Raw genomic sequence first — 11,676 nt, forward strand, 5'->3', positions numbered from 1 at the left:
GGAGCAAGTGAATTAGAGGAGAGACAGGGGAGAGAAAAGGAGTGAGAAAAGGGATTCCATTTGAAAAGGGTGGAATAAACAGGGGAGGATTTATTTGAAACATATACAGAGAATTCTGGAGAAGCCTAGCCTTGGCCTCAGCATCTGCAGTCCTCACTTTCTCCTAGAAGCTTAGCCAGTCTGTCGTCATCTATGGAGAGAGAAACAGAGTTCACACTTAAAGTCTAGTATGACTTTACTTCAGAACTGAGGTTATTGGCATCAATTGCTGCCTTGCCAATAAGGACAGTTAACACTGGCTTATTGATTAAGATGGTTTTCAGCCTCCCAAAGGATGCTTGGCACTTCCCTGGCTGTGTTTTGTTTCCTTCTTAAATATGTCTATCAATGGAGTAGCGATAATGCTGTGGTGCAGTCCAAGTGTGCAGTAGGAATTACACATCCCAATGTGTTATTCTGGACCCAAAACGTTAACACTCCCCAGATGCTGCCTGACCTGCTGAGCTTTTCTAGCAACTTATGTTTTTGTTTCTGATTTACAACATCCTCAGTTCTTTCGGTTTTTAAGCCATGATTTCCTGATTGGGGGCAGGGGTACTCCATCAAAGCCAGTTTTTCTGTTTTTGGCAGTACCAGTCTCTGAGCCATTACATGTCCAAGGTAGATTACTTGTGCTGTTGCAAACTCACTCTTAACAACTAGGAGAAAGTGAGGACTGCAGATGCTGGAGATCAGAGTCAAGAGTGTGATGCTGGAAAGGCACAGCAGGTCAGGCAGCATCCGAGGAGCAGGAGAATCGACGTTCCGGGCATAAGCCCTTTATCAGGAGGGCCCTTCCTAATAAAGGGCTCATGCCCGAAATGTCAGTCTTCCTGCTCCTCAGATGCTGTCTGACCTGCTGTGCCTTTCCAGCATCACACTCTCGGCAACATTTACTACTGAATCAATAAACTATAGTCTTTCAAAAAGAGCTTTCAGTTGTCCCTCCGAGTGTCACTGTATACCAGGGCAGACCAAGCCTTATTACATCGTTAGGAATATTGACTACGACTTGGCTTATTAGCCTCTATCATTCTGAGGTGATACACAAACTCTGTTTCCTTTTCCTCCAATTGGCATCTTGTTCAGAAGGTTGCAGGTGTCCCAAGGTTGCTGTTCTTCCAGCTCGCACTGAGCTGCACTGGAACACTGCTGTGATCCTGAGACAAGGATGTTGGCCACGGAAGAGGATGGTGTGTTGAAGTGGCAGACGACTGGAAGCTCAGCGTCATTTTCTGTGATGTTCTGCAAAGTGGTCACTCAGTCTACCCTTTGTTTCTCTGATGTGGAGGAGATCACAATGTGAGCAGCATATACAGTAGACTAGAGTAAGTGGAGTGCAAGTAAATTGCTGCTTCGTCTGGATGGTGTGCTTAGGGTTTTGGATGGTGAGGAGGTAGGAAGTCAACAAGCAGGAGTTGCATCTTCTGCGGTTGCAGGGCAAGGTGCCGTGGTGCTGGGGGACATGAAGGAGAAGTGAACCAGGGTGTCCGGGAGGGAACAGTTCTTGCAGAAGACTGACAAGGGAGGGGAGGATTCATAAACATACTGGGCCAGGTTTCCCCATCCCACATTGAAACAAAGCAGAACAGAAGAAGCAAGATGATGAAAACATGGTGCTAGTGTTCAACTGGTTGGTCTGCTGTCTCTGTTCTTAGTTCTGATGACTTTCACAAGGATAGGGAGAGACAGAGGCGAGTGTAAAATTGAAGACATCCATCTTGTTAATTTGGCAAATTAATTCCACAGCGCTCGACTCTGGCTTTCCAATATTTTCCTTGGAGCTGCCAACTGTTCGAAGATCCCTGTAGCCAATCAACCACGATCTCATTTGGAGAGGGACAGAAAGGTGCTCATGTGCTCAACAGTTTTCCTTGGCGCAAAAAGAAGTGAAGATTTCAGCAAAGAAGAACAGGACATTGCTAAAAATTTGCTAACGGACACTTTTCTGTACTATCCCGGGACATAGCTTTCCACGCCCTGCTCAGCTGGAACATGGAGATCCCACAATTTTGACCAACATGCAGACACAATGGCTCCTGATTTATAGGAAACGAGGAGAAAGTGAGGACTGTAGATGCTGGAGATCAGAGTCAAGAAGTGTGGTGCTGGAAGTGTGGTCCTGATGAAGAGCTTATGCTCAAAACGCCAACTTCCCTGCTGTTTGGATGCTGCATGACCGGCTGTGCTTTTCCAGCACCACAATTGTTGGCTCCTGATTCATACCAGAGCATGACCCATTTGCCTGGTGTTCACTTCCTGACTCTCCTCTGGCCTCTAACTGGGTGGTAGACTTGACTCTGGAGTAAAATAAGTTGTATTTCATGGTCTGGATTTTCACTTCCTGGTCAGGAAGACAATCTCCTGATATTTCCTGGCTCCGCAAACCCCACCAGGTGAAAGTGGCCAAAAGGTGGATTGTAGTTCCGGAGTGGTGGGAATTGAGCCTGGTGACCCTGGAACAAGAGTGGAATTGCTGGGTGTGGGGACAGGCTGGGCCTACAGCCTGCCTCTGAGTGCCAGAGCTGCATCAAAACTCCAGAAAGTTTTGCTTCATCTGGGTCAGGGAGAAAGATATGCAAAAGAGAAGGGATCCTTTTGGATTTAACCTTGTTGTGACCAACAGTGGGTCGAGGAATAACCAGTTCATCCCTCCTGTCTGGGACTGAAACAAATTTGACCCAGGATCTGGATAGAAGATTGTCCAAACAAATCCACAAAATCAGAACTTTTCCTATCAGGTTTAACTGGAGCACTTTGTGTTTCAGACCTGCAGGTCAACAACGTCACACAGGAGCAAAGGTACTTTGGCCAGCTGCCTGCATAAAATGTCCACAAATGTACAAAAAACAAACTTCCTCCACAGAATTGACAGATACTGTGTTTGGGATGGGAATTCTAATGTGGTGGTCACATCCACCAGTTTCACTGAGGATTTCAATTGTGGTTAAAATCCAGGTCCAAGAATCGAACCCACCTCCTGATTTGAAACTTTTGATCTCCTTTCTTCTTCCAGTAAGACTATGAAATATTTCATATTGGGATATAGACTCTGGTTAATCTTCATCTAAAAGGGTTCACTTGTTCGGCTCTAACAGGCCCTCATTACAGCACAGAGATGTAAGTCTAGATTATGAACTCCAGTCATTGAGAACAGTTAAAACACAATCTTCTGACTGAATGGAGACACATTATAAGGCAGCTATGTTAACACTTTAAAAGCTAAAAGCTGAAAGTGACTGCATTGAAATTAAAGCATTCAGATTCTATTTTTCTTATTGAGGAAAGATTCGTTAACTCAGAGAAGTTAGCCACCCCAGATGAAAGCTTTAGCAAAAACCCAAAGTCCCTTCACTTCATTTGAAACAATATGTTTTTGAACTTCGAAGGGATCTTTTTAGATTGTCTCATTAAGTATCCAACACCTGATATCTGAACAATGTGTCTGTGTGGACAGAGTCAGGGAGATTTCCTTTTCATTTGGGTTCCAGAAAAACTGTTGCTTGATAATCAGTTAGGCATGACACACAAGAAAATGAACATTGGTCTAACAGGCTGCTGATTCTCAATTGCCAGCACTTGCATCCTCACCCAAAGTAAATATTACTCCACTCTTATTTATTCTTCAAAATATTGTCAGCAACACATCATCTGCTGGACCAGAAACACTTGAGTTCTGACTCGCTTTGAACGCTTGACCCCAAATGATGTTTCAGTGTTGCATAGATATTAAGTTCTCAAAAGTAGTCCTATCACAGGGATTAGACAAAAACCAGTTGCTTGCAGCATACAGACAGACAACCCTATCTCTTCTGTTGGGTTGTACATACAGCCACAAGTACAAAGCTTATATTCTCCAGGATCAAGAACTCAGAATATGTAATACCTAACCCAATGAAATATTTTGTACATTACTGAAAGGGAAGAGAAGGGAATACAGATAATGAAAGTTCCATTATGTTTTAAAAAGAGAAAGCAAAATAAGACAAAAGGTAATTGAAGCACAATTTCGAACATTTCAGATTGGTTCAGTGATGAGCACTGCTGCCTCACAGCGCTAGGGACCCAGATTTGATTCCAGCCTCAGGCGACTGTGTGGAGTTTGCACATTCTCCCTGTGTCTGTGGATTTCTGCTGGGTGCTTTGTTTCCTCCCACAGTGTAAAGATGTACACGTTAAATGGATTGGCCATGCTAAATTGTCCATAGTGTCCAGGGATGGGTAGGTTAGATATGTTAGCTATGGGAAATGCAGGGCTACAGGGATACGATAGGGAGATGGGTCTGGGTGGGATGCTGTTAGGAGGGTCTGTATGAACTCATTGGGCCAAATGGCATGTTTCCACACTGTAGGGAATCTATGTTCAATTTCTCTGATAGATTTTTACATTTTAATTATACAAAGAATTATAAGTCATAGGTGGAAATCAATTCAAGAATTCTACTTGTTATTCATATTTTTTCTCAGGAAGCAGTTACTTTATATGTTATGTTTAATCAATCTGTTCAGGTTTCTTATGTCATATATCTGGGATAGGCAGGATTTGAAACTAGACCGCCTGACATTACAGTAGGGGCAAGAGCCAGATAAGTTTCAATTTAACCTGTTACAATGCATTTCCAAGGAAGGTAGGACTTGAACCCTGATTTTATAATCCTGAGGCAGTGACACTACCACTGCGCCATAGATCCCCTATCAATCCCTCTGTAGATTTTTTTAAAAATCAACCTGTTCAGAGATGTTATTACACACCTCTGGAGCAAATGGAACTTGAACCCAGGATTCTTAACCCAGACGTAGGGACACTATAGGAGCCCTCAAATACTTTGTAAACTTGAATTCATTGTTCAGTCATAAAACAATTACTACATATTAATGATACAAATCATTTTAACATTTGCCAAGCACAAGGTCAGCTCAACATATTTGTTTCACACAAACCCAAAGCTGATATATGCAAGCTCCTCTAGCACTGGTACATTGTTGAGGCTTTCCTACCTACTCCCTCTTTCTCCGTCCTCTATGCAAAACATAAAAAAGAATAACTGTGTTTCCTGGGAACTGGAAGAATACTGGCTGAAGTTGGTGGAGACATTTAGAGCATTTGCTTCTTGACTACCTTTGTAATTCCATATCAAACTTACTATGAATTTGAGTCGCAGTTGGGTTGGGCATACTTCAGCTTGCAGAGTTTGAACTGCTTTTTCAGTATAAACAGGAGGTAAGAAACCAAAACACCAATGGGCACTGCATTTGAATTTCTCTGTTTTAGGTCTTTATCTTTGTCAGTGCATTCTTCAGATGCAGTTCACTGATCCATGTGCGCCTGATCATTTTATCAACCTGATGATTAAACCTTTCTAAAAATGAAAACTGTCACTTTGTCAGCGCAGCACGTTCTCACAGATTTTTACTGTCATAGAGCATTATATTCATTTAAAATTATAGAAGCCAATGTAAACAGGCCGTTCATGTTTTATATCTACGTCTATTTATTTATCCTATCAATTTCACAGCTGCGATACACCACAGATGTCATAAACTTTAGTCCAATGGGAGTGAAAGTGGGTCTCGGGATGTTACTTGTCATAAACAAAATAACATTTACACTATTTCTTTTTTCCAACCACAGACCCTTTATGCTGAGTGCCAGGAATAATGCCATTCCCATGCTTGGTGACCACTTGATTGCCTTCAAAGTCAATTACAGCAGTTTGTGGACAGTTAAATTAAGGTATCCTGACAGATGGGAAAAAATTCTTTTACAATGAGAAATCTTGGCTCCTTTTTGAAAACAAAATTCTGCTATTTTTTAACAGGAAAGCATTATATTTTGAACTATTAAAAAATAACTCCACAATGGTGTTTCAGTGAAAATAAAACTCTGCTCATTTTATGAAGCTATGAAAATCTATTTCCTCCCAGTGTTTCAGTTGTCCATCTAATACACAGAATGGTTATTTTGCAAACATAATCTTAAAATTAACATTTGACAAACATCAGCAAAAATGACAGTTCTACTAGAGGTTTAACTGACTAATGATTAAAAACAGAGACGTTGCATTGAACTCCGATGCAATGTTCTGTAACTAATTGTTTTTATATCACCACACACAGCAAGCACATGTACAATGCTCTACAAAAAGTTTGCAGGGTACTTTTAAAAATGTGATCAAAGTACAAAACGTTCACTTAATCAACAGCAAAATGGAAGGATCTTAAAAACCATAAAGTGGTTTCATTACTGGTTTATTACATTATTTGTCAGGACATTGACAGCTTACAAAATTAACTATTACACAACTACAACAAAACACTTCCACAATTTCTTTGCAACAATTCTTAACAGAAAGGGAAAAGAAACTTTAGCAACAAAATGCAAAATTCTAGAAACTTACCTAAATATGGGTTTTTGTAGATGCTTTTTCTTGATGGTAACACATTCATCCATTTAAAGGAGAAAATTATACTCCTCGTAGGAAGTTTCTTCTGAAACAGCCCGCAAGAGTCTGGAGAGTTATTCTCAACTAATCCACTGTGGAGAGCAGAGAGATTGGTCTTTTGTGCTGGGGAAGCCTCCCTCTCTGACAACTGAGCAATAAGGCCATAGAGGCCACTTCACACAGGCACGTCTATGTACTACCAAATAACGCACACTCTACAAAGCAGAGGGAGGCATGTTATGACAAGGGAAGAGTCTTATATATGCAAAGTGCGAGAAAGATCTGATATTTTGCCAACTGTCATCCAGGTATAAAATGTAACAGATTATTGTAACCATACAAACATTCCATGTTTGTCTCAGCTAAACTGCAGAACAGAAAATAATCCCCACCCACCCCCAGTTGTAAAAAGAACAAAAAGCAGTAAAGCTTGCAAAACTTGGTCTGGATAACTTCTCTTTCTTAAATAACACTTAATGGGTGTTTTAATATTTCCCTGGGGGTGTCTGGAAGGAAGTTTATCTTGTAAAAAGCAAGTACTGTACGCAGACTGACGAAGATGAAAAATTCTGTGCTGTAGTCTGGCTGGCATCCCAATAAGAACTAGTTTTGGAAATGCATTTATTTTATAATCTGGCTTCTATTCATCACAGATGATGTGTAGATGTAACAGTCCAGAATAATTTGGCCAATGAAAATCCATGAGACAAATAATGTGAAATACAATAAATGAAATATTCCAGATATGCTAAGGTGCTTGATTTATTTTAATATGTTTCATTCAGTGAACAACAAGTCGAAAATGGAAAAATATTTTGTTAACTACGAAACATGTCAGAGAGACATACTGAATTTAATCAAAAATAACTTGCAGTTGTTTAACATCTCAATGTAGTAAAATGTACAAACTGCTGTGTGGGAGAAATATCAGACTAAATTTGACACTGAGCCACATTAGGTGGCATTTGAACTAAAAGGTTGCTCAAAAGAGACAGGTTTTAAGGAACACTTTAAAAGAGGAAAAGGGAGTTAAGAGGTGGTGAAATTTAGTGAGGAATTTCAGAACTTAAAACCTATCTAGTTCAGGGTGTAACCACCAATAATGAAGGTTGTGAAATGTATATTTATATACTATTTCCCCTGTAGGAGTATTATAATTACTAACGACCAGCTCCATACCCTTGCAGTCACTCTAAATTCCATTTAGCAGTTAACACAAGTGCGTCTGTAGATGTGAGGAATTCAAGAGGTCACCATCACTATATTGGTGTTCTAAAAACTTGTAACTTAACTTTGAAAAATACTAACTGCACTTATACGTAGGCCTACGATGACACACATTATATTAAGGTGAAATTTTGGGACCAGCAATGCAAATACGTAACTTCTAAAGGTTTCTGAACTACTTTATGAAAATTATTTAGTATCAGACTACTGTATGCCAAGCTAAATAGAAAGAAGTTTTTCATATTTCTTATCCGTAATTTACAGTAACTAAAGCTGGGTTATTCACCAGCTGTGGAACCTCAATCGAATTTCAAATGCTTAAATTTGAAAGGAATTAATTTTTAAATGTATTTTCCATACTTTAGCAAGCTGCCAATCAAATATAGCAAGGAATATTTTCTGAAGCACAATTTTCTCTTGAAGTATTGCATTTTAAATAGATTGCAATTGCACAGGATCAGGAAAGGTTTAGAACTCAGTGTTACCCAAATAGGTTTGTAGACGAACCTGGAAGGGGGAAAGAAATATCTTCTAAATCGGATGCAAGTTTGACACAGTTTACACCAGAAATTGCTCACTCTCCTTCTGCTTCAATTATGTTGGCATTACGAACTAACATCCATATTCCACTAACATCTAGATGGGTATAGCAAAACCAGACATGTCCAGCTGATTTGGTAGCCCTGAAAAATGGAGGCTGTACTAAAGCAAAAGTTTCACTATGATAGATGCACATTGAAGTTCATAATATTCATTTTACGCAACTTTAGAGACCCCTCACCTGGCTAGCGGGTCATATCCTGTCTAGAATCAACAACCATTGCACTGGTTGCCATTTGCTCATTAACGTCTTATCAGGTTCTCACCTTGTTCAACCTGGGGCGCTTCAGACAGTCTGGGAAATTTCTGACCTGGTTGTTCAAACCAGAATCCAGGTTAAATCTTCAGTCAACTGCATTTTTACATTTTTCAATCTCTGACCCATTTGAACTCTGAGAGCTGCCCACATTGTTGAAAATGTGCAGCACTTATATGGGGAAGAAGTCTGGCTAAGTTTTCCCAGCCTGTAAATGACGTGGGCCAAGGTGAGTCAGTTGGGAAAATATGGTCGAGAGTCTGGTGCTGGAGAAGCGCAGCAGGTCAGGCAGCATCCGAGGAGCAGGAGAATTGACGTTTTGAGCATAAGCCCTTAATCAGGAATGAGTTGGGAAAATATGGCAAGTTCAGAAAAATGAGATTCTCGACATCAAACAAAATGATGAAAAAAATGAATACAATGAACTTCAATATGAACATAGCACAGTGAGGCTTGTGGTACACTCTCTCAACTTTTTTTGACAACACTGCAGAATTGACAGCACTGTGAAATTAACAGGAGCAAGTGCTATAAATGTTGAATGAAGACACCTGTTTCCTTGCCGATAGGAAAGGCTTTTGCTCACAAGGACTTGTTCCGAGAGTCTCCTTTCCTAGACCCTGGGTGGTATTTCTGCTCCCCTTACCATGTTTTACATCAGCAACAACATCAGTGGCAATAGCAAAACTTTCCCTTTTTAAAAAAATAGCTACTTGTTCCTCAAGGGGCTGGATGGGTTGAACTTAAAGCTCTAGCTTTAAAGAAATGATAATAATAGACATGATTAATAGTCAGACTTTCTCATAATATTGCTGCTTAATATTTAAAGTTTCCTGACACAAAACCTCCTGTCTAGTGGACCAGGTGGACACACATTGCTAGTGGCAGTCATGATTTCGCAATCTTGAATTTCTTTGCCTCCAACTCATTTCTGCTGGTGATCAATGCAGAATTTCATAATCTACTGCACTAAAATGCATTAATCAGGGGACAACACTGCGGTTGTCTTGACTGAATTACATCCACTTAGTCGCCAATAGCACAGGTCCTTCAATTTTGTTGTAATGGTTCAAGGCCCACAAGTCAATTGTTAATGGAAGGAGATTTTACTTCAATAATGAGCAAGGGAAGGAGAAAGGGGAAGACCAAGGTGAGAAGTGGAGCAGGATGAATCTGACGTGGCCAGAGTTTCTGCAATTGCCTAACTGTCATTTATAGTAGACTCATACAAGCATGATTCAGTCAATCTGAGGCTCCACCACCATAAGTTTCATCACTATTATACACAATGCCTTCGAATATAAAGCACATTCATAGAATCAGGGGCATTTCCATTTCACTGACATCCACTGCTCATCTTTTATTCCCTGCATAATGTTTAGCTCAAGGTTTGAAAGGCAAAAGACAACAATAGAGACAAGTGATTAGACAACAGAGACTTAAAAAAGCATTCCCACTTCCATGTGCCTGTTTCCATCTTTGTGGGAATCACCTCTGTTAGCAAAGAACTAAGGAGCACTTGGCTGCACCTCAGAGAGGTATTGAATAGCCAAGTTGAGGCTTTCCTCAATCTTGTTTGAAGTAGCAAACTGTGTTTACAGATCAGACAACAACAGCTTCACCAAGATTCAACCTGTGGACCATCAAACAAATGCAAGTGTAACTCCATGGAGGCAACAGCATAAGCTTCAGGTAAAACTTCCCTAACATCAACAGCGATAAGAGTGGACGCATTGTCCAAATGGCTGAAAAACATCTCCCCTGTCAGCAGCTATTTACTCTATTCTCAACTAGCTCGTGGTCTGTGGAGGATAAAGAAAATGCTTCAGAGACATTCTAAAGCTATGCTTGAAGGGCAGCATCAATGATGTTCATGACGGAGCTTGTTGAAAATCATTCAAACTGGCAATACTTTGCCATTCGGGTTCCAATACACACTGCGTTAATAATAATTAGGCAAAATGGCATCACAGTAGGAGAGGAAAGGAAGCAAATTCTCCATTCTGGAGCCCATCACCCACAAGATGTCTTGCACCATTTATTTAAAGACCTATGGGTTGAGAATATGACTGTTAGCCATTTGAAGACTCAAGGCAGAAACTCAGGACTGGACATGATCCAAAATTTAAAGTTACTCCCAAGGAGGAAGGCCTGCATCTCTCTGTCTTCAAGGTCCCTGTACTCCAACTGTCTGGGTACCTGTAGCTCCCAGCTGCAGTCAGGGTGGTTATTATTGAAGGATCACCTTCGGTTCTCTCTTTCACTCTGGAATTCTGTGCTCTCTTCTTCTGCAATGAGAACTGCTGAGTGTAAGAAATAGATTCTGTGGAGGGGAAGGATTGATAATATTGTGAAGAGTTTCTCTCAGGAATGACAGTAAGCTGAATGTGAATATCAGTGGAGGCCATTCAGAGAGCTTCAAGAAAGAATAATGTCTGGAGCAGCAAGTTATGTTAGTCTCAGGAGTGGAACCCAGGTGGTGAAGTCAAGAGGGGCAATTAAAGGTGGTATGTCATTTCCCTTTCCTTCCCGCATGAGCTTTTTCAATCGATTTCAGCACTATGCTCCATGAGTGAGGGACCTTGTTCCTCTAGCTCACAAATTCTCACTTGCTTTGTTTCTGCAACTGATCATGTGCACACTGGAATAAATGAATATTTCTCTTCAGGTCTCTATGCCCTACAGCATGACTGCTAGGGATGTCACAGAAAACTGGGTTAACAGGGGTGGAACCACAAGACACCTCTGTAGCAACTGCTATCTGTGTTTGGACACCTAAAGCTTGCATCCATTCTGACCCCTCCTTGCGACCTTTTAAATAATATAGCTTTAACAATGAGCTGCCCACTCTTATTGGTCAGGGAATCCAGAAACAAATATCAATGATCTGCCGGAGTTACAAAGCCACAATAAAACCTCTTGCAGTAACTTAACTGCTTCCCTCACTATAGTTGGCTTTCCTCAACTATGACCAGTCTGTCTCTTCCTGTCTGTATCATTCCTTTGTTTAAGAAGGGCAATAGCGGTACTCTGGGAAACAAAGGGCAGTGAACCAAACATCAGTGGTGGGGGAGTTATTGGGAAAAAAATTTTTAGTGATAAGATTTACTT

General features: G+C 40.6%; 1 protein-coding gene across 3 annotated transcripts in view; it reads right to left on the minus strand.

Moving 5' to 3' along the window:
- pde1a (phosphodiesterase 1A, calmodulin-dependent) overlaps positions 1-7,018 on the minus strand; it is a 239,350-nt gene extending 232,332 nt beyond the window's left edge. The window contains exon 1 of one of the 3 annotated variants that reach the window (XM_060827979.1): positions 6,438-7,016. In XM_060827979.1, the coding sequence (XP_060683962.1) occupies positions 6,438-6,490 (53 nt within the window). In that variant the 5' untranslated portion in view covers positions 6,491-7,016. Of the gene's footprint in view, positions 1-6,437 lie in introns of all 3 variants that reach the window. The other 2 variants (XM_060827980.1, XM_060827981.1) reach the window with 2 other exon arrangements.
- Between the last annotated feature and the right edge of the window lie 4,658 nt (positions 7,019-11,676).

This window comes from Hemiscyllium ocellatum, chromosome 7, assembly GCF_020745735.1.
Source record: "Hemiscyllium ocellatum isolate sHemOce1 chromosome 7, sHemOce1.pat.X.cur, whole genome shotgun sequence".
Lineage (NCBI taxonomy): Eukaryota > Metazoa > Chordata > Chondrichthyes > Orectolobiformes > Hemiscylliidae > Hemiscyllium > Hemiscyllium ocellatum.